This window comes from Phacochoerus africanus, chromosome 8 (genome assembly GCF_016906955.1).
Source record: "Phacochoerus africanus isolate WHEZ1 chromosome 8, ROS_Pafr_v1, whole genome shotgun sequence".
Taxonomy (NCBI): domain Eukaryota; kingdom Metazoa; phylum Chordata; class Mammalia; order Artiodactyla; family Suidae; genus Phacochoerus; species Phacochoerus africanus.
The window spans coordinates 110,363,007-110,386,175 of NC_062551.1; the positions used below are offsets into that span (position 1 = coordinate 110,363,007).

Genomic DNA, 23,169 nt, shown 5'->3' on the forward strand with positions numbered 1-23,169 from the left:
CTCTCTTTCTTTCTTCCTTCCTTTTTTTTTAAATGGGGCACATGGAAGTTCTGGGGCCAGGGACTGAATCAGAGCTGCCGCTGTGACCTACGTCACAGTTAAAGCAAAGCTGGATTCTTTAACCCACTGCACCAGGCCAGGGATCAAACCTGAACTTCCTCAGGGACCCTGAGCCACTGCAGTAGGGTTCTTTATCATATCACAGCAGGAACTCCAGTTGCAGGTTTTTTTTTTTTTTGGGCGGCACCCGAGACATATGGAGGTTCCCAGGCTAGGGGTCCGATCAGAACTGTAGCTGCTGGCCTACACCACAGCCACAGCAACACAGGATTTAAGCCACATCTGTGACCTACACCACAGCTCACGGCAACGTTGGATCCTTAGCCCACTGAGCGAGGCCAGGGATCAAACCAGCAACTTCATGGTTACTAGTTGCATTCATTTCTGCTGCACCACAACAGGAGCTCCTCCAATGGGGAAGGTCTTTGAAGGGCGGTTAACCAATGAATGAAGACGTGTGAAGTTGAGAGACAGTTTAGGACATTTGGGAAACTACTGTAGTTATGTATGATGCCAATGGAAGGCGTCTGACTTCGTGAAGTTCAGTGAAGTTTCTGGGATGCTATGGGGAGGAGACTTACAATTGTTATTAAGAACACTTATTTTAAGGAGTACCCATCGTGGGCAGTGGTAATGAATCCGACTAGGAACCATGAGGTTGTGGGTTCGATCCCTGGCCTTGCTCAGTGGGTTAACAATCCGGTGTTGCTGTGAGCTATGGTGTAGGTTGCAGACGAGGCTCAGATCCTGCATTGCTGTGGCTCTGGCGTAGGCCGGTGGCTGTAGCTCCAATTAGACCCCTAGCCTGGGAACCTCCATGTGCCATGAGTGCGGCCATAGAAAAGACAAAACAAACAAACAAACAAACAAAAACCACTTATTTTAAGAAAAAGTTTGTATTAATTAAAATTCTTTTTTTTTTTTTTCTTTTTAGGACCACATCTGCAGCATATGGAAGTTCCCAGGCTAGGGGTTGAATCGAAGCTGCAGCTGCCAGCCTACCCCACAGCCACAGCAATGCCCAGATCTGAGCTGCATCTGCGATGTACACCAAAGCTTGTGGCAACGCTGGATCCTTAACCCACTGAGGCCAAAGATCAAACCGGCATCCTCACAGACACTATGTTGGGTTCTTAACCCTTGAGCCACAGTGGGAACTCCAAATGCTAACATTTTTAAAGTGTCTCAGATTTCATTAAACCTCTGATGAAGGCACCAACAATGTAAATCATTCATGAAGTTAAAACTCTAAGAGTTTGAGCCACATTCCTTTAAGAGGAAAGGAATGATGGGGTGGTGTTCTGTTGCAGAAAGTATTTAAATGCTCTGATGCAAAACACAACACAGATACCAGACTAGGTTCAAGGTATAGAACTCGAAGGCATGCATTTGTTTCTGGCTCACTTTGAAGCTGAGGCCATAGCCATCTTAGCCAAATAGTTACGTTTTCCCAGATTTTTCAGCTGATCTCATTTCACAGATAAAGAAGGCATTTTGTTTAAAATTCTGTACAGTAGTAAATTTTATTCATTTTGTGAACGGACTGTAAGCACTTGGAAAATCAGATGGACCATGAGAATAACTGTCACTTGCTAACTGTACCCTTAGCCTTTTGTATTTGCCCTAGTGAAATTGTGTTTGTGTGTGTAGGTAAAATAGTAAAATATTGGGAACATAAATTTTATATTTGTTCAGTTTTGTTTTATTACCTGAATTGATGAGAAAAATATTTGGACAATTAATGATTTCGTTTCTCTTTTAGAAGGTGCTACAGCCTGAATTATTTGTCTCCTCAAAGTTCGTATTTTGAAATCCTATTTCCTAAAGGTGATAGTATTAATAGGTGTGGCCTATGGGAGGTGCTTAAATCCTGAGGGTGAAACTCTCATAAATGGTATTAGTACTTACTAAGAAGATAAATGAACAAGCATTTTTCAACATATTTAATTTTACAAATATTTTAACAGATAAACCTAATGAAATCAAGGTATAACCTTCCCCTGAACTTCTTTTCTTACATAAATAGACAGAATGCATTTTGCCTCCCTATGTATCTGTTTTTATTCTTATATATTTCTATAGGAAAGAAATATAATAAACATAATTATTGCTAAAGTTCAAGTTCAGGAGAGTAGTTACCTGTGTTGGGTAAGGAGAGTATTTTTTGCAACTAGAAAATTTAAGTTCTCATTAGCAAGGCAAAGTTAAAGCAATCATAAACAAAAGAAAAATGATCAAGGTCACCTTAAAGAGAAAGTGTACTTCCTTAGTTAAGCCTCTTGATAGAGGTTATTTACATACCTAAATAAAGTATGTAAGTTGGGGGTGGGGGTTAATGAAAGTTGAGAAATGGAGAGTTCTCAGAACAAACTTTTGAGTGTTACTTCCTCTAGCATTTATTGAAAGTTAAGAGAGAAAAACCAAGGCTAAACAATTTGTCCAGCTAGTAAAGAGTAGATCTAAGATTCAAATCCACTAGATGGATTTTCTTCATTGAGAATATTGTATGGTTCCACTTAATTCATTCACTTAAAAAATATTTATTAAATACCTCTTCTGTGCAAAGCATTTTGCCAGGGGGCATATGGAATATATGATGAATCAGACATTTGTGGAGTCGTGGAAAGAGATGTACTTTGATATTATATGGTCTAGTCAAATTCCCAGCTTCATGGATAAATTACTCTTTTTTTTTTCTTTTTTGTCTTTTTAGGGCCGCACCCAGGCTAGGGGGTCGAATCAGAGCTGTAGCTGCTGGCCTACCCAGAGCCACAGGAATGCGGAGTCTGTGACCTACACCACAGCTCACAGCAATGCGGGATCCTTAACCCGCTGAGTGAGGCCAGGGATGGAACCTGCATCCTCATGGATGCTAGTCAGATTTGTTTCCATTGAGTCATAAATTCTTCCATAAATTCTTCTTCTTCTTCTTCTTCTTTTTTTTTTTTTTGGTCTTTTTACCTTTTCTAGGGCCGATCCCGTGGCTAGGGGTCTAATCGGAGCTGTAACCACCGGTCTACGCCAGAGCAACAGCAACTAGGGATCCGAGCCGCGTCTGCGACCTACACCACAGCTCACAGCAACGCGGGATCCTTAATCCACTGAGCAAGGTCAGGGATTGGACCCGCAACCTCATGGTTCCTAGTCCTATTCGTTAACCACTGTGCCACGACGGGAACTCCCATAAATTATTCTTTTAACTGCAGTTTTTAAGTCAGTAAAATGAGGTGATTGTTTAAAAAAAAAAAAAAAAGAAAAAGACAGAAACAAGGAAATGTACCTCCTAGTAACCGGCACATAGAAAATGCGCAATAAATTTTGTTTTCCTCTCAACTCCACTTGAAGTTTTCTATAAAGTAAGTGATCAAGTAAGTCTTCATAAAGTAGGGATGTTGCTATGATTTCGATCATGACATGGGTTCTTGATTCGGACTGGTTGGGAGGTGGAAGACAACAAACGCAGTAAAGTGTGAGGACTGAGCAGATCCTGTCCAATGAAATAAACAAGGAGGGAGAGAACTAGAAGCTGTAAAGGTCAGGCTGCCTGCCTACCTGCATAATCTCATTCAGTATAGTGACATTCCTACAAACACATATTAGGACAATAGCCCAAAATCAAGGCATCTTCTCTGACTAGATCTCTAAGGGGCAACTTTTCCATATTTGACTGTATTATTGATTCATTCACCACACGCTTTTTTCCAAAGACTATTTAGGCTTGTACTTAAGATCTAAGTGCTAGAATTTGAGGATTAAGAATCAAAAGATATTGTCCTAGTTTTCAGACACACACGTAAATAAATTTAAGTAAGCTTAAGGGTGATAGAGACATTTCCAGCAGCGCTAAGGCAGAAAAAGATTTTTCCCTTGGGGCAACTCAAGGCACGAAAATAGGCACATCTTACAGAATGTTAAATTATACGCCATGCTAAACATCTTGAAGAAAGAAATGGACATTCAAAGATTTTTTTTTCACGCTCGTTCTAGCAACACTTCAGAGCCAAACCCGCAGATAAAACAGTGAGGAGGTGTGATTGAGTTCCTATCGAGTTACCGTTCACGGAAATCAGTTCTCCACATCGTTTCCTTAAAAAGTAGAAGCCTATGGAAAGTAACCCTGGCTTTTCAAGGAAAATGAAATGCATCTGGGGCTACCAAGGAGAAAGAAGAACGCGGATGCCGCAGTTTTCCAAGTGCAGTCTGCCCTTCCCACGTGGTAGATTTTTGTCAACTCGCCCCTCCTTCCTCCGGATTCTGGGCAAGATTCTAACGCCCTCTGGAGCTGTCTCTAGTGACGTCTAGAGCGCGATTCCAGTCTGTGGCCAATCACAGGGCCAGATTCCGGGGGAAGCCCGGGGCGGTGGCGGCGGCCTGTGCGCGTGCGCGAGGTCTCCGCGTGGCTATATAAACATGGCTGGCGTGGCCGCGCGGCCCGGCTGTGCCGAGTGCGCGTAGGGGGTTTTGGGGCGCTCGGGGTTTGTAGTTTTGAAATTTCTGGCGGGGGATCCGCGGCGCAGAGTTTTGGTGGGAGGTGGGAGCCGAAGTGACGCCCTTCCGGGAGCCACGCAGCCGGGCTCTGCTGCATCGGGTCCTGAGGCTGAGGCGCCGGGTTGAGCCGGCGCACGTGTGAGCGCGGCTGAGGAAGCGGCAAGCGGCCGAGCAGGTGTGGCTGTCGGCGGGGCCGCGCGGACGGGAGGAAGGTCTGGGACGCGGGGGTCCCGCTGTCCAGCAGGCGCCAGTACCTGACCCCCTGTGTCGCGGTCCCGGCGCCTCTCCCTAGCGATGCTGTGGAGCCGGAACTGCACTCTAGTCGGCTCCCGCTTGTCAAGTCTCCCCTTGCCTCTGCTCCCGAAACGGCGGCGCCGCGGCTGCCGCTGATCCACCTGGGGGATGCCCGCGGGCCTCACAGAACCGACCGGCGCCGCTCCCCCCGCCAGTGTGGGCGCCTCCGGGACTGTGACCATGGCCCCCGCCGCGGCTCTGCCGGTCCGGGTGGAGAGCACTCCGGTGGCCTTGGGCGCCGTGACTAAGGCTCCTGTCAGTGTCTGCGTGGAGTCCACGGCGTCCCAGCCCCTGCGGTCCCCCATAGGGACCTTGGTGACCAAAGTGGCTCCTGTCAGTGCTCTTCCTAAACTCAGCAGCGGCCCTCGTCTGCCGGCTCCTCAAATTGTCGCTGTGAAAGCCCCCAACACCACGACAATCCAGTTGCCTGCTAATTTGCAGCTTCCTCCAGGTATGTCGCTCACCTTTTCCAGTTTACGGTCCAGGCAGTGGTGACACGGGAAACGTCGCAGCCCCAGCATGCGCCTTCTTACTGGGAGTTATAAAAAATTCAGCCAAGAGAACCTTTCATAATCTTGACTTGCGGGGCAGTGATTTGGCTTTACGATTAAGATAAGCCTCTTTGAGTCCTTATTGCACAGTTTTTCTTTTCATATTTAAGGAAGGCATTTTTTCATCTAAGTGACACGGTAAAAGCTGGAGCGGCACATTCAGGAGGGCCTTTGAGGCACTGGCTGTTAGTTGGGGGAAGATAGTATCGCTAAACTTAATTTTCATATGAAGGATCAATTTTATATCTACACGCTTAGATTACGATATTTTTTTTATTTTTAAAAGGTTCTTGTGTGTTAAGACTGAAAGAGAATTTTAAACAAGCCCCCTAAAAGTTTACTCCATTATAGTACCAGAAATGAATTAGTGTTGCGTCTTGCGCAATCTTTACACGAATGATGATTGTAACTTTTAGTTAGAAGAATCCCTTCCATGGGGAGCAAATGCCAGAGTTGACACATCAGAGCCATGGATGGGGTCGTTATTTGTGAAGCAGCATGTTAATGCTGCATTTATGAGCATGCGACTACTTTTATCCTAGGGTTTATTTCGTTGGGCTGTTTTTCATCAGTGGGGAAAAGCTTTTGCTTTGTGGTCATTTATTTACATGTTGTAAACATGTTGCATGATGTTTGAATGTTCTACCTGATTTTTTTCCTCAAATGAAAGTTGCTTGAAATTTCAGTGGGAACAAAATTTCTTCTCTTCTTTGGAGTAAACTCACTCATAATTATACTGTCTTCTATGTATTTTGCTGAAGAGTAATGGGAACTTTGACCAGCCACGATGTTAAAGAAGTGGAAGCTTTTGATTCATATGATGTCAGTTTCCCCTAGCAAGATGAGAGGGGCTCTTTAGTTACTGTTCTCTTTGGTCACAAACACTGTGGAAAGATTACATTCTTGACTTGATGAAGCTCTGTTTCAGTTTGGTACATAAGGTACCTGCGTTTAAGGCTGTCGGCACCACTGGATACATTTTCTGCTGGTTCTAAATTGTCATCCTACATACACTCTTACAAAGTAGTTATGAATGTGTTTGAATGAAGTTACTCCCTAATTTTTAAAAAATGAAATTCCTCTCTAGTTAGTGACGTTTGTTTAGAAACAAACAGAAAAGTATTTAAGAGAGAACTTTCAACAGTGGAAACTTGCTCTTAAGTGGGAATGATCACTTACTGAGTGTGTACTGTGTTAAGCACTTTTAAAAAATATTATTGAGGTAAATTGACATGCAACATTATATTACTGGGCACTTTCTATACATTATATTCTTTTGGTCATAATTGATAGGTATCAAATAAGGAAAAAAGATCTGTAAGAGTAAATAATTTGCCTATGCCAGACAATTCATAGATGTCAGAGGGAATTTGAATCCAGGTCTGTTTAACTCTACTCTTTCCATAACACTGTGCTTACTACTTGGTGTGTGTGTATGATGTGCCTCCTTGAGTAGTGCTAAAAGGCGATTTATAGAATTTTAGAGCCTGATCTTTTTTTACACAAAGAAACCAAAACTGAAACTTGCCAGAGCAAAATAGCAGCAAACCAGGACCACAGCATAAGTATGCACTACACTGAAACATGTTATGCTTTTGACCATGGAGAAATTTCCACAGAAGAGAAGAGCTGCCGTAAGGAATTGTTATTTAGAGAGGAGGGAAGAAGGTACTGGAAGAGCAGCTTTAGTAATTTCTGCTGAGGTGTGGCAGAAGAGCATACTTATGTTTGCACTCTCATAGGTGCACAATGAGATAACTAACATTTGAGGAATAACATGGAAACACTGATTAAAGTAATGTTTTTAAAAGGTTATCAGTCTAGTACTCTTGTTTTTTTTTATACCAAGGATTAGCATGTGATTACTCAAGAATGCTTAAATTATATAGGAGTCAGCTCTGATTTTTCCAAAGTAATGAATACTTGAAGTATTTGATTTCTCTTTATCTCAGAAGTTCCTCTGTGAACAGAACTAGTTTTAAAAAATATAGGTATATATCGCAGGTCTTTCTAGGAAACAGGAGCTGGAAACAAGAGGGGACATTGTGAAGAAATGAAAGAAACTGTAACAAAGCTCTGAAAATTATTCCCTGTTGAATGTTTTTGATAATCTTGTGAACTTGTGGAATTTAGGCCAGACTGTGTGGCTCTTTCTGTTTTTGGTGTTCTGTGCGTCTCTTCTATCATGTTTGAGAGTGATGAGTAAGGACTTGATTGCTACCTTTATGTCATAGACTGTACTTCATAAATTCTACTCCCCGGTCTTATTGTATAGAAGTTTGTGAAAATTACTTGTGCAATGGCTCAGGTTATTTTTCATCAACTGCTTCATGCTGAGACAGACGTGACAGAGGTTTTGCATCTTTCTCAAATTCCTGAATCAGTTCCTGGATAAGCTCTGTGCGTCATCTGCTTCCACAGTTGTCACAGCTACTGGACTTCACGAAATGAGAAGCGATAGTCTTCAGTGCTCACCATATTGCGACATCCACTGTTAGGATTTTAAAGGCTGTGGAGTCACTTTAACTCCACAGACTCAAAGGTTGCTGACTTTATGGCATTAATAACAACTACTATCAATAACTTTAAAACTCATAATTTTGCTCAAAGGTATTGTCTCATTTGACTCCAAAAATGATCTTTCAAAGTAGGTATAAGTCTCTCAATTCACAAGCATGGATGTCTTATTTAGATTATCTATAATTACTTTCAATATCATTTTGTAGTTTCCAGAGTATTGATTTTGTATTTATTTTGTTAAGTTTAGTCCTAAAGTATATTATTCTTTTTGATATTATAAGTGGAAATTTTCAATTATAGAAATGTAGTTGATTTTTGTTTATTGATCTTGTAACCTGCTTTCTAGCTGAACTTGTTTATTAGTTTTAATAGTTTTTTTCACGGATTTGTCAGGAGTTTTATATACAAGATCATAATATAAGTGAATAGATAGTTTTACTTTCTATTCTGGATGCCTTTAATTTTCTTGCTTAATTGCCCTGATTAGAACTCTCAGTACAACATTGAATAGAAGTGGTAGTGATTATAGGCATACTTGCCTAATTCGTCATCTCACAAAACCTTGTCTTGCTCCTGATCTTAGGGGAAAAGCATTTAGTCTTTCACCATTATGTATGATGTTAGCTGTGGGTTTTATTTTTTATTTAAAAAAATTTTTTGAGGCCTACACCCATGGCCTATGAAAGTTCCCAGGCAAGGGGTCAAATCGGAGGTATGCTGCAGCCATAGCAATGTGGGACCTATGCTGAGTCTGTGACCTATACCACAGCTCCTGGCAGCACTGGATCCTTAACCCATCACATCCTTATGGATCCTAGTCAGGTTTGTTAACTGCTGAGACACGAAGGGAACTCCCTAGCTGCGGGTTTTAAACCAGCCTTGCATACTGAGATAAATATCACTTGGTCGTGGAGGTATAACATTTATTATACGTTGCTGGATTCAGTTTGTTAGTACTCTTGAGAATTTTTGTATCAGTATTCATAAGTCATTTTGGTGTCTAGTTTTCTTGTGATGCCTTTGTCTGATTTTGTAATACTGACCTTACAGAATGAATTGAGCCATGTTTCCTCTTCTATTTTTTTTAGAGGAATATTTGAAGGATTAGCATGTACTTTTCCTTAGGTGTTTGGTAAAATTTATCAGTAGAGTCATCTGGAACTGGGCTTATCTTGTGGATACTATTTTTTTATGGGGGGAGGAGGGCAAGCCTGTGGCTTTTGAGGAATTTCCAAGCCAGGGGTCCAACCTGTGTCCCAGCAGCAAACCGAGCCACTGCAGTGACAATGCCAGATCCTTATCCCAGGAGAACTCCCTTATGGATTCTATTTTTTATTATTAATTCAGAGATCTATGCTTCTTTTCTTGAGTTAGTTCCAGTAGTTTGAGTGTTTCTAAGAATTTGTCCATTTCATATAAGTTATCTAATTTATGGGCTTACAGTTGTTCATAGTATTGGCTTGTAATCCTTTCTGTAAGGCTAGTGATAATATTTCCTCTTTCATTCCTGAATTTAGCATATTTTGAGCCTTCTCTCCTTTTTTTCTTAATCTAGGTAAAGATTTGTCAGTTTTGTTGATCTGTTCAGAAAACCAACTTTTGTTTTGATTTTTCTCATTGTTTTTCTATTTTCTAACCTGTTGACCTCTAATATTTATTAATTTTCTTTCATCTACTTGCTTTAGTTTTTATTTTGTGTTTTTTACCCAGTGTCTTAATAGGAAGTTATCAATTCACATTTTCCTTCTTTTGAATATAGGCATTTACAACAACAGTTGACCTGTGAACAACACAGGTTTGAACTGCACAGGTCCATTTATACTCAGATATTTTCAATAAATACATTACTATGGTACTACATGATCTGCAGTCAGTCGAATCTGTGGGTGCAGAACTTCAGATATGGAGGGCCAGCTGCAAAATATATGCAGATTTTTGACTGAACGGGGGTGGGGGGTGGGGGGTGGGGTCAGTGCCTCTAACCCCTGCATTGTTCAAGGGTCAGTTGTATAAAATCCCCTCTAAACACTACTTTAGCTGCATCCCACAAATTTGGGTATGTTGCGTGTTCATTTCCATTTGTCTTAAAGGGTAGTCCAACTTCCCTTGTGATTCCTTAATTGACTAACTGGCTACTTAGCAATAATTAATTTCTTCATATTTGTGAGTTCCCCCAATTTATTTTTGTTACTGATTTCTGATTTCATTCTGTTGTAGTGGGAGATCACACGTTGTATGATTTCAGTACTTTTAAATTTTATTTAAACTTGTTATATATCCTAGCATGTGGTTTATCCTGAGACTGTTCCATGTACACTTAAGAGGAATGCTATTGTTGCATGGAGTATGCTGTAGATGTGTTTTAGGTATGGTTGTTTTATGGTGCAAGTATTTGATTTTCTAGTTGATCTTCTGCCTAGATATCTATGTTTCATTAAAAGTGGGGTATTGAGCCCTCTCAGGTATTATTGATGAATTTTCTACTTTTTATTTATGTTAGCTTTCCTTCACATATTTTGGGCTTTTTTGTTGGTGCGCATATGCTTATAATTGTTAAATCTCCCTGCTACATTAATTCTTTTATCAATTATAAAGTGCCCCTCTTTTCTCTAGTACATTTTTTGTTTTAGAATATTGTTTGGTATTAGTATGGCCACTCCAGCTTTCTTATGATTGTTGTTGGAGTGCTATGTGTTTTCTGTCCTTTTACTTTGAGCTCTTTTGTATCTTTGAGTCTAAAATGTGTCTTCTGCGGGCAGCATGTAGTTGGATCCTGTTTTTTAATTGGGTCTGGCACTTTTTGCCTTTTGATTGAAATATTTAATGCATTCACATATAATGTTACTGATATAGTTGGCTTTAAGCCTGACATTTACTTTTGTTTCCATACTGTAATTTACTCTTTTTTGAAAATTCCTCCTTTCCCTTGAATTAAGTGAATATTTTCTAGTGTAACATTTAATCCTTAATGTTTTAAATATATATGTGTGTATATATATACACGCACACACACAAAAAATTTTTTTTTCAGTGATTACATCTTATTAGGATTTATTTCATATTTATATTAGTTTATTTCATTGAGATACAGAAATATTTCTCTTATTTGGCTCATTTCCCTCTTTTTTGTCTTTGTGTATTATTGCTCTACATATTGCATCTAGATATGTTACAAACCCAACAATACCTTGTTAGAGTTATTACTTTATGTAATTATATAAGTTTTAAAGACACTGACAGAAGAAAGGCGTGCAAGGATATATTTGCGGCATTTGTTTTATTACCTTCTTATTTATCATTCCTGGTTTTCTTCATTTGTTCCTGTAGATTCAGGTTACTATCTAAGTCATTTCCTTAGTGCAATACAACTTTGTGCTCACCACTTCCTTTGTGTTACTGTTCACAAAGGTTTCTATGTGTTAGAATAAGTTCAAGAATAGAATTATATATATATATTGTTCTATACAGTTTTTTCTTTTTTGTGTTTTATTTTTATCTTTTTGTTTTTATTTGCAGTTGCTTTTAAAACCAGTTTTTAAAAGGTGGTAATATGCATTTATACTATAAAATTATATAATTAACTTTATCAGTGCCATTTTTTCATGTGAATTTGAGTTGCTTCCTGGTGTTTCTTATTTTTAACCTGAAGAACTTCATTTAGTATTTCCTATCTTGTGTGTCTGCTGGCAACCAATCCTCTTAATTTTTATCTGAGGGTGTCTTTATTTCTTTTTTTTTAAATTTTATTTTTTTAATTTTTTTTGTCTTTTTGCTATTTCTTTGGGCCGCTCCCGTGGCATATGGAGGTTCCCTGGCTAGGGGTCCAATCGGAGCTGTAGCCACCGGCCTACGCCAGAGCCACAGCAATGCGGGATCCGAGCCGCGTCTGCAACCTACACCACAGCTCACGGCAACGCCGGATCCTTAACCCACTGAGCAAGGGCAGGGATCGAACCTGCAACCTCATGGTTCCTAGTCGGATTCGTTAACCACTGCGCCACGATGGGAACTCCCTATTTCTTTTTTTAAAAGATATTTTCAATGAGTATCTGATCGTTGGTTGATAGTTGTTTTTTTTCCCCCAGCAAGTGGAATATGTCTTCCCATTGCTCTCTGGCCTCCATTGTTTCTGATGAGAAGCTAGCTCTTAATCTTCTTGTACATTCATGTGCAGTTCTCTTGTACATTTTTTCTTTTGCTCTTCTTAAAATTTTCTTTGTCTTTGAACATTTTATCACGATATGTCTTGGTGTGGATCCCTTTGAATTTACCCTACTTAGGGTTTGTTGAGCTGCTTGGACATTTAGATTATTTTTCATCAAATTTGGGAAGTTGTCAGCAATTATTTCTTTGAATATTTTTCTGCTCCTTCATTTCTCTCCCTCTTTTCCCTCCCTGCCCACCACATGCACCCCACCCATCTCTCTTTCTGTTACTCACATTATGCCTGTGTTGGCGTGCCTGTTATTGTCCCATATTTCTATGAAGCTGTGTTCATTTTTCTTTACTCTTTTTTCCTCTCCATTCTTTGTATTGCATAATCTCTATTGATCTGTCTTCAAGTTCACTGATTATCTTCTGCTTTTCAAGTCTGTTGTTGAGCCTCTCTAGTGAAATTTTTATTTCCGTTATTGTACTTTTTGACTACACAATTTCTTTCTTTCTTTGGCCACATCCATTGTCATGTGGATGTTCCTGGGCCAGGGATTGAACCTGTGCCACAGCAGTGACCTGAGCCACAGCAGTGACAACACTGGATCTTTAACCTACTACACTACCAGGAAACTCTGGAATTTCTTTTTTTATAGTATCTATTTATCTAGTGGTATTCTCTATTTGAAGAGGTATCATCATCGTATCTTTCTTTACTTTTTAGGCATGATTTCATTATCCTTTGACGTATTTGTAATAGTTACTTCTAAGTCTTTGTTAAATCTGACATCTAGTTCCTCTCATAGGTGGTTTCTGTTACCAGTCTTTTTTTTTTTTTTCCTGTGTGTCACATGTTTCTTTTCCTTTGCCTGTCTTGTAATTTGTTATTCAAAACTAATATATTGTAGCAACTCTAGGTAGTGGTCCCTGCTTTCTTGGGTGGGTTATTGTTGTTTGCTTATTTTTTTAAAATGGCTGCCTGTATTATTTTAGTGAAGTCTGTTTTCCCTACAGGGTACAGCTTTGGGCATAAGCACAGCCACCCTGGGATGACAGTGGTTTTAGCAGGGCTCTTTTAGAGCATTTCTTTCTCTTATCGCTCTGTTAAGCTTTCTGCCTCTGCTGGTATCATGCTTAGCTTTTAGGCTCCACTCACTGCTAGCCAGTTACCTTCTTATTTTCAACAGTGCCCTAGGGCCTAACTTGCTCCATAGTCTGATCGAATTAAATATGGACTCTTACAGGAATAGTCTTTGAGGTTTGTTCAGACTCCAGAGGGCCTTTCTTATTTGTCTCTTTATCTTGTTCTCTCTGGTGAAGTAGAGATAGGCCTGTGACTTGGGTGCTTGTACCCAAGAGCCTTTTAATTGTTCCATTGTATTTGAGAGGGCCCTTAGCCTTGACCTTTCCCACACTGAAGTAAAGTCAGTTTCTCTTTGGAGATATTTGGAGCTGGTACCTAGGACTATGGCATGTTTCTTTTTGAGTGACATTTCTGTTTTAGGAATAGGGTACTGGGCATGGGTGGTAGCCTCTGCTTATTACCTTTTCCAGCATGGAACCTACACCCTATGAAAACACCAGGGTGAGGGTGATCAGGGCCCAAGTATTCTCACTGTGCTATCCCGGGGGTAGGGATTTCCCTTTATAAACAGGGTTGGGTGAAACAAAAAGCCTAGCAACTCTTGGGTGGGGTGCACTTGTCTCACATTTGTTCTCTGTTGTAAACAGCTTGGAGTGACAGAAATGAGATATGCTGGTGGCCTGCTCCTCTCAGGAAGATACCATAGCCCTCAGTCAGGAACTTGGGAAAGAGGGAGGCCCTGTGTAGGCCACAGTCCCTGAGCTAGGAAGAGAGAGGGTGAGGGTCATGGTTCGGATGCCACAGATTCTTGCTGTTCTTACTGAGTTTTAGTAGATCCTCTTTAATAATTGTCTAGTCATTTTCTCTACGCCTTAGGGCAATTTCCAAAGACTTTAAATAGTTGTTTTTAAAAACGATTTTCACAAGTTATGCTTGTGTCACTGGTAAATGGCTTTGTTGAGGTCTTTATACTGCCATTTCAGAAATGGAACTCCATCTATGAATATTCTTGTTTGTACCTCCTAGTTACATGGATGGGGATTTCTTTAGGTTAGAAATAATGGATTAGAGCATATGCAAATAGGAACCAGTTTGGCACAATCATGTAGAACTGAATAAAGGAGTTGTACCAAATTATACTACCAGCATCAAGATGTTAGTTTTTGTTGCTGCACATCTCTCGTATACTTAATATTGTCATTGGACTTCTTAACCTGTCACTGTCTAGGTAGATATAAAGTGATATCTCCCTGTGTAATTTACCTTTCCCTGTCATTGGTATCTGAGTTTCTTTTGTGCATTTTGGATATTCGTTCTTGGAACATATGAACCAAAATTTTCTTCAGCTTTGTGATTTTTTTACCACATGGTATGTTTAAGTGTTTACTTTTTATCTTTGTATCCTTAATGCCTTTTGATTTTTGTATAAGGTGTGAAACTTAATCTTTTCTATATAGATAACTAACTGAATAATATTTTATATCATATTTAACTTTTTATTAGAGTTGATTTACAATGTTCTATCAATTTATGCTGTACCACAAAGGGACCCAGTTTTATATATATATATACACACATACATTCTTTTTCTCACATTATCCTCCATTATCTTCCAGCACAAGTGACTGGATATAGTTCCCTGTGCTATACAGTAGGACCTCAGTGAATAGTAGCTCTTTTCCTCACTGATCTGCAGTGTTCTTAGGAAAATTTGGTATGACATTTGCATCCTATTTGGGGGTTTTCTATTCTATTCCATGGATCAGTTTGTTTAGTCTTGTGCTGTTATAATAGCTTTACAAATAATTTGATGTGATGAGGAAAAGTGTTTTGCCTTCTTCAGGCTGTATGCTTAGATGTTTAATTTTTTTTTTTTGTCTTTTTGACTTTTCTTGAGCCACTCCAACGGCATATGGAGGTTCCCAGGCTAGGGGTCTAATCGGAGCTGTAGCCTCTGGCCTATGCCAGAGCAACATCATTGCGGGATCTGAGCCGTGTCTGTGACCCACACCACAGCTCACGGCAACACCAAATCCTTAACCCACTGAGCAAGGCCAGGGATCAAACCCGCAACCTCATGGTTCTTAGTTGGATTCAGTAACCACTGTGCCACGACGGGAACTCCTAGATTTTTAATATTTTATTTATTTATTTATTTATTTATTTTATTTTCCCACTGTACAGCAAGGGGGTCAGGTTATCCTTACATGTATACATTACAATTACATTTTTTCCCCCATCCTTTCTTCTGTTGCAACGTGAGTATCTAGACAAAGTTCTCAATGCTATTCAGCAGGATCTCCTTGTAAATCTATTCTAGGTTGTGTCTGAAGATTTTTAATATTTTAAATAGCTTTGAGGAGTTGCCATAATCGCACAGCAGAAATGAATCCAACTAGGAACCATGAGGTTGCGGGTTCGATCCCTGGCCTTGCTCAGTGGATTAAGGATCCAGCATTGCCTTGAGCTGTGGTGTAGGCCAGCAGCTATAGCTCCGATTAGACCCCTAGCTTGGGAACCTCCATATGCCGTGGTTGCGGCCCTCAAAAGACCAAAAATAAATAAATAAATAAATAGCTTTGAGTGACAAACTTTTTCCATATTATACATGGTAATTAGTAGGCATGGAATTCAGTATGTACTAATCACTATTGAAGAGCATTTTACAGCATTGAAAGAAATGAGAGAATAAAATATACGATGATTTTGCTTCATTTATTACCTCTTTTTTTTTTTTAACTATAGGAACAGTTTTGATCAAAAGTAACAGTGGTCAGTTGATGTTGGTATCTCCTCAGCAAGCTGTAACAAGAACGGAGGCCACAGGCAATATAACTTCAAGGCCAGCTGTACCAATGAATACTCAAACAGTCAAAATCTGTACAATGCCGGTAATATAAATTATAGGTTTTTTCATTCTCCTTAGTTTTCCAGTTATTATTCTCATAGAAATGTCTATATATTTGCCAGTAAAAATTATAGAAGAGATTATTCTGCTCAGTTTTGTGAATTAAGCTTTCTTTGAATATGTTACTTTAATCAAGATGTTTGGTTTTGTCATTTTGTACAATTAAAAAGTCAATCTTCATACTCAAAGATTTTGTTGTCCTCAAGAGAATGTTCAAAGGGTGATTTGCATCTCTAGATGGAAAATCACCATTCTGTTTCCATTTTAATTTGTGGTAAAATATTAACATTACAGTTTATAGTATTCATTTTTATCCATATTTTACAAGAATTACCTTTTAAAAATTCAGAAATCTGCTATAATATTTCATTAACTTGGCACTGTTAGAAAATTATTTATTTCACATACATGATACTCTTTCTAGGTAACTAAAGCTTGTTCTGTTTGTGCCAGAGTTAAAATATTTTTATGGGCCTCTTTCTTTGGTTAAACAGAAAATGCTGAATGTAGTATAGCATTTTCTTTTTTTTTTAATTTTTTATTCCCCCCCTCCCCCGCCTTTTTTTTTCCAGGGCTGCACCTGTGACCATATGGAAGTTCCCAGGCTAGGGGTCAAATCGAGTTACAGCTGCAGGCCTACACCACAGCCACAGTGGCTAGGATCTGAGCTGCGTCTGTGACCTGTACCATAGCTCAAGGCAGTGCCAGATCCTTAACCCACTGAGCAAGGCCAGGGATCAAACCTGCAACCTTATGGTTCCTAATTGGATTCGTTTCTACTGCGCCGTGACAGGAACTCCTAATATAACATTTTCTTGATGAATCAGGCTACTCTTCATGAAAAGTTTCATTGTATTCTGTAGTAATACTGTAATATTAATAATACTGTAATACTGAATTCTGCCAGTCTCCCCTACCCCACTGTGTTCTATGCTCTCCTAATTTGATCTAGGTTCTCGACCATTTTCTCTATTTCTGTATCTGTCAATGGTAGCTGCTCCTTCCCTTTCTTGTTTTCTATGGGTTGAGATAGGTTAATAGATTTTTTATTATAATCATATATTAAATAAGAATCTAAGGTAGAGAGGCAAGGATTAAGAGACAAACTACAAGGATTTTTTATACTGTACGGGGAACATTGCCAACATTTTATAACTATACATGGGCTATAACTTTAAAAAAATTATGAATAAGTATGTTGTAAACCTGAAACATAAAATATTATACATGAACTATACTTCAATTTAAAAAAGAAATGATAATTATGTGATAAAGATAGAGATGTTAGCTAATGCTATAGTTGGAACCATATTACATTAACACATTATGCACCTTAAACTTACACAATGTTATATGTCAGTTATATCCCAATAAAAGATAAAGTTTAATTAAAGATATTTTTAATTTTTATAATTAATTTTTTTTTTGTCTTTTTGTTTTTTTGGGGCTGCACCCGCGGCACATGGAGGTTCCCAGGCTAGGGGTCAAATCGGAGCTGTAGCTGCTGGACTGCGCCACAGCCACAGCAATGCCAGACCCGAGCCGCATCTGTGACCTTTACCACAGCTCACGGCAATGCCAGATCCTTAACCCACTGAGCGAGCCCAGGGATCGAACCTGCAACCGCAGGGTTCCTAGTCGGATTCCTTTCCACTGTGCCACGACAGGAACGCCAAGATATTTTTTTAAAAAGACTAAAAGGATGCAAGCAATGGAAATAACAACAACAAAAAAGAATCTATATGTTTTCCATGTGAGCCAAAGTGTTAAATTAAAAATCTTAATGCTGGGGGTTCCCTTCATGGCTCAGTGGTTAACAAATCCTACTAGAAACCATGAGGTTGCAGGTTCAATCCCTGGCCTTGCTCAGTGGGTTAAGGATCCAGCGTTGCCAGTGAGCTGTGGTTTAGGTTGCAGACGCAGCTTGGATCTGGCATTGCTGTGGCTCTGGCATAGGCCAGCAGCAACAGCTCTGATTGGACCCCTAGCCTGGGAACCTCCATATGCCGCGAGTGTGGCCCTGGAAAAGACCAAAAAAAAAAAAAAATTTAATGCTGACATACTGTGATTTTTATTTGCTTAATCAGTTGCCTCCTTAGGAATATGAAATGAGTGTCAATGGGCCAATTGACTGGTTAGTTTAATGGTAGAAAATGTGCGTAAAATTAATAAGGTTATAAAATCACTCAAAACAAAGAAGTTTGCTATGGTTAAGTGTTTTGATGTTTGCCATAGTACTGATTGATTTTAAATTACTAAGGCTGATAATTCTATTTTATCTCTCCCTCCCCCACTTCAAGAATTCCAGTTCACAGTTAATCAAGAAAGTGGCAGTGGCACCTGTTAAACAATTGGCACAAGTAGGAACTACTGTGGTAACCACTGTTCCCAAGCCTTCCCCAGTACAAGTAAGTTGTGACTTGTGGGTATGTGTACCTTAGTTATTTTCCTATCTTTCATTATTATTTATTATTAGCTACTTCCTGCCAGATATATAAGTTGCTGACTCTTGGACACTGGAACGAATAATTCAGTGGTATATGAGGGTGTGTATCAAACTGGGAACTGTTGGAAGTATGGGACACAAGATGAACATGGTATATGTTCTTGGAATACCAGTTTTATTTGAATGTATTAAACTAATATAAATGCATCTAATAGCCATGTGTCGTAGTGTCTAGAAGCAGATGCTGGGACAGAATTTTGGTCTATGGGATATTATTAGGGAAGGAGGGTAAGAGTTTGAACTAGATGCAGGCCCAATAAAGCCTCGGCCAAAGTGGTGGAGAGCTTTGGAGCAGGTGCAGCATGTCAGAGTTGTCCCACTGTCTGCCAGCGTGGTTGGATGAGCCTTAGTACCCTCTTTGTGATCAGTCATTGGATGTGGACTCTTCAGGGAGAGTTGTGCTTGTGGGCAAGGTAATTTCTCTGTACCTGAGGAAGACCCCTAAGGAACTGACAACTGTTGTCTAATAGCATTCCCAACAAGTAGGATGACACAGAGCTCTCTTTGTGATGGTATATCACACTCTACTTTTTGCATTGTTGGGATCTGCTTCCTCATGTGTGTTGGAAACCAGCTCTTCTTGGATTCCAATAGGTTTCTTCCTTGAGGAAACAAAAAAGAGGTTAGTAGGATAAACTACTGCCCCACTGCTACAGCTTATACCACCATTTCCCTCTTCCAACATCCATTCTAGATTCCCCCCAAACTCAACTACCAACTCTTTACTGGTAGTGTGATCAGACTTTACCTCTGAGGCATCTGAGGTACAAATTGACACAGTCGTGAGGCAAGAGTTGCTGCACTTGTCCATTTATCATCATAATTGGGCAAGGAAATACCAAGAGCACTTGAGTGGATCACCTGGAGTCCCTGCACAAATTCCTCTTGGCCTCCATTGTGTAAAAGCAGCCCTCCCTATTTAGTTGCCTGTCTCATGGTAATGGCTTTTCTCTTTCCTGATGGTCCCTGGACACAGGAAACTTAAAGTGCCCAAGCAGCAGCCATGGTGTCTAGTTTATAGGGACTCTGGCTATGTCCTTTGATGAAAGGGTGCCTGCTATAGACAGGAATGGAAAGGACAATGCCCCAGTGGTTCTTTGGGGGAAATGGTAAGTGGATCTGCTCATCCTTCTACTCTTTGATTCCTTGGTTCTTCATGTTTTTGTCCTATTGGGGACATAGTACCATACAGAATGTTTTTATTCAGAGATTACACTGAGTCTTGGAAGATGGCGGATGGAATTCTATCTTCATAGAATGTTGTCTCTGAGCTGTACTTCACCTGTGTTTTCTGTGGGCCGTTCTAACACTTTACTGGGCAGGCAGCTTCTTGGTCATGCTGCATATGTATGATACAATCAGTGGATCCCTTGGTCATGGGACCATTGTTGCACTTCCTTTGCTGTGTCTTTGCTGTATTCTTCTGATACATCTTGTTGGAGCATGTTATGTGAAATCTTATGCTGTAGATCAAACTTGGTATTTGGTGATCCAAAATTATTTAACCATATTGCTTCCTCTAACAGATAGTGAGCAGCAAATCTGATTTTAAACATAGCTTTTTTTCCCCCCCAATAATGGCTACTATTTATTGAGCACTTAATATGTTGGATACTTTTTCAGTGCTTTACATCATTCGTCTCATTTCATCCTGTGACTCTTCTATAAGGAAGTATTATTTCCTTTTTATGTATGTGAAAATAGGTTTAGAGAGGTTAAGAAACTTGCATGTAGCAAAGAAGGTATCTGAGCCAAGGTCTCTATCTAACTCTGGAAACTCTGTTCTTAATGACCTCTGTACTGATTGTCTTAAACTCTAGATTCCCACCCCTGCTCCTTCCCTTATTTTAAGGAGATCACTGGGCCAAAGGGTACAGATTTAGGCCTACTGATATCTAATACGTGTTGTAAGAAATAATTTTGTTTCTTAAAACGGGATTTTTTTGATGATCAGTCAGATGTGGACATCAAATAACACCACAGAGAGGTGTATGAAAGTGAAAGAGATTTATTATACTATACTCACAGGTCCTAGAAGAGGTGGGCATGGCATGCCATGCAGGGGGCACCCTGGGGCAGGTTCGGCCAAACAAGTGGGGACCTGAGAAAGAATGAGGACCTAGGGCCAAGTGCCTTTGTAGAGGATTGGTATGAAGTCAACAAGCAGAAGACGTGAGGGTATTTTACTGGTGTGTTGGAATGTCACTAGGTCAGAGTTGGGAAGGCAGAAAGAGAGCCTGTGGCAGAGACTGGCCTTATCACACTCATATACCTGGTCACCTGGGGATGTTGAGGCACCAGGAAAATACGGAGTTTGAAGAATTTACAATGAAATTATTTTATGAAAGGGTTTTCACTTCAGCAGCACTTGCAGTATATCAGTTTTTTTTTGTTGGATCTATTTCTTAAAGATTTAGTACATATGGTTGTTTTAAAATGGTATATCTATGTTACTTCTTTGGATTATTTTTCCATATATATGTCTACCATTGCTATTTCTATGTGGGTTGTGTATACCTTGTTTATTTATTTATTTTTGCTTTTTAGGGCCGCACCTGCAGCATATGGAGGTTCCCAGGGTCAAATCGGAGCTACAGCTGCCAGCCTACGCCACAGGCACAGCGACACAAGATCTGAGCCACATCTGAGAGCTACACCACAGTTCAGGGCAATGCCAGATCCTTAACCCACTGAGAAAGGCCAGGGATTGAAGCTGCAACCTCATAGTTCCTAGTCAGATTCATTCTGCTGCACCACAATGGGAACTCCCTGTATGCCTTTTCTTAATTTAGATTCAGTTGCTCCTCAGTGGTAGGCTAAAGTAGTGGAAGTTTATCAATGAAGTTAGTAATATCTGTGTTCACTTAAGGATAGAGCATTTCTTGGAAATAAGGAGCTAGAACTTGGATGACTCTCCTTAAAAGGCAGTTTAGTTGTAAATTTGCATACAGTTGATTTCACTATTTCTATGTATAACTGATTTTCACAATTTATTTCACATATATCCCAGATCTTTTCTTTCCTGTCCCCCAGACATGCCTAATCAGTGCCAGTGCAGTCTTGGAAAGCATGGAGATAATCTCGCATGGTCTAGAATATTGAGAGTTACGATTGAATTTAAGACAGTCCACCCATTACTGCAATGTGATTACATAGAGTAAGACTGGGATTATGTATCTCTCCATGCCCCTTAAGAGGTGGAATTGGCGTGGAAGATGCAAGTGGTCTGTTTAATAAAATTATACTAATTTAGGTATGATTTTTAATTTTACCTTTTTTGTTTAACATTACGTCATAAATTTTAATCTTAACAATTAATCAGTGTTTTAAATTTCTTTCCCATTTTTATCCTCAAAACATTCTTGTCTAAGATACGTTCCAGTCTTTCTAAAGTGGAAAATTTTGATGTATATTTGAATGCATTTATCTTGAGTGTTGCAGAAATTTTCTTGATAATAACAACCTGAGCTTTCTGTGTTGTATGTTTATAGGACACAAGCATTTAAATTAAAATGATGGTGCAGGAGTTCCCGTCGTGGCGCAGTGGTTAACAAATCCAACTAAGAACCATGAGGTTGCGGGTTCAGTCCCTGCCCTTGCTCAGTGGGTTGACGATCCGGCGTTGCCGTGAGCTGTGGTGTAGGTTGCAAACGCGGTTCAGATCCTGCATTGCTGTGGCTCTGGCGTGGGGCTGGTGGCTGCAGCTCTGATTAGACCCCTAGCCTGGGAACTTCCATATGCCGCAGGAGCGGCCCAAGAAATGGCAAAAAGACAAAAAAAAAAAAAAAAGTGATGGTGCAGTGTTCAGTTCCCTGTGCGAATTGTAAATAACATTCTCTCCTCCACCCTCAAACTTTACTCATGTTCTGTAATTTTTAGTATTTGTCTCTAAGAATTTTTTTTTTAAGATTGTTGCTTTATCTCAATGGTTTTCTAAATTACTACTCAACTTGTGATTTCTTGTATTAAGCTTTTTATCCTGAAGGTGGTGCTATAATCACACTTCATCTAATAGAGGATAGAGGAAACAAGTCAAATTCTTTTCATTGTGAAAATAAGATAATCACATTTTGTAATGTTTGTTGTGGCTTTTCTAAATAATCTCCATAAGATCAGCTAATTTGAATATAAGATGATCAGTTGATCTCTCAGCTTTATACTTAATAAAAAGCACAATATTAAATATTAAAAATTCTGTATTTTCATATAAAGACAACTATTTCAAATCCTTTTTGGAGAAGTATTAAACAATATTATGTGAGGACTGCATGCTTGGCCCTGTTTTTAAAAGACAATCCTATGATAGTACCATCGCTGTCCTTATTGTTGATAGACAGGAGTCAGAGGGCTAGCAAGGTTAAGTAACTTGCCTTGAGGTCAACAGTTGGGTGAAATGAAAAGTATGTTGGTAGGTGAGAATGAGACCCAGAGCTGCTAGAGTCCAGAGCTGGTACAACAGTGTTTCATTGCCTTAGACTAGTAAAGCAAAATATTAAAAAAAAGCAGGCATGTCAAGATATATTTTGTACTCTATGTATGAAATGAGGCACCCACCATGATACATATTATAGTAATACCTATCTCAATTTCTATAACTTGTAATTTC

At 39.6% G+C, this 23,169-nt stretch overlaps 1 protein-coding gene across 1 annotated transcript in view; it reads left to right on the forward strand.

Moving 5' to 3' along the window:
* The first annotated feature begins 4,462 nt into the window (after positions 1 to 4,462).
* The window catches only part of TAF4B (TATA-box binding protein associated factor 4b), a 113,587-nt gene continuing 94,880 nt past the window's right edge, over positions 4,463 to 23,169 (forward strand). The window contains exons 1-3 of the mRNA XM_047794010.1: positions 4,463 to 5,293; positions 15,895 to 16,040; positions 18,358 to 18,465. Coding sequence (XP_047649966.1) covers positions 4,951 to 5,293; positions 15,895 to 16,040; positions 18,358 to 18,465 — 597 coding nt within the window. The 5' untranslated portion in view covers positions 4,463 to 4,950. The remainder of the gene's footprint in view (positions 5,294 to 15,894; positions 16,041 to 18,357; positions 18,466 to 23,169) is intronic.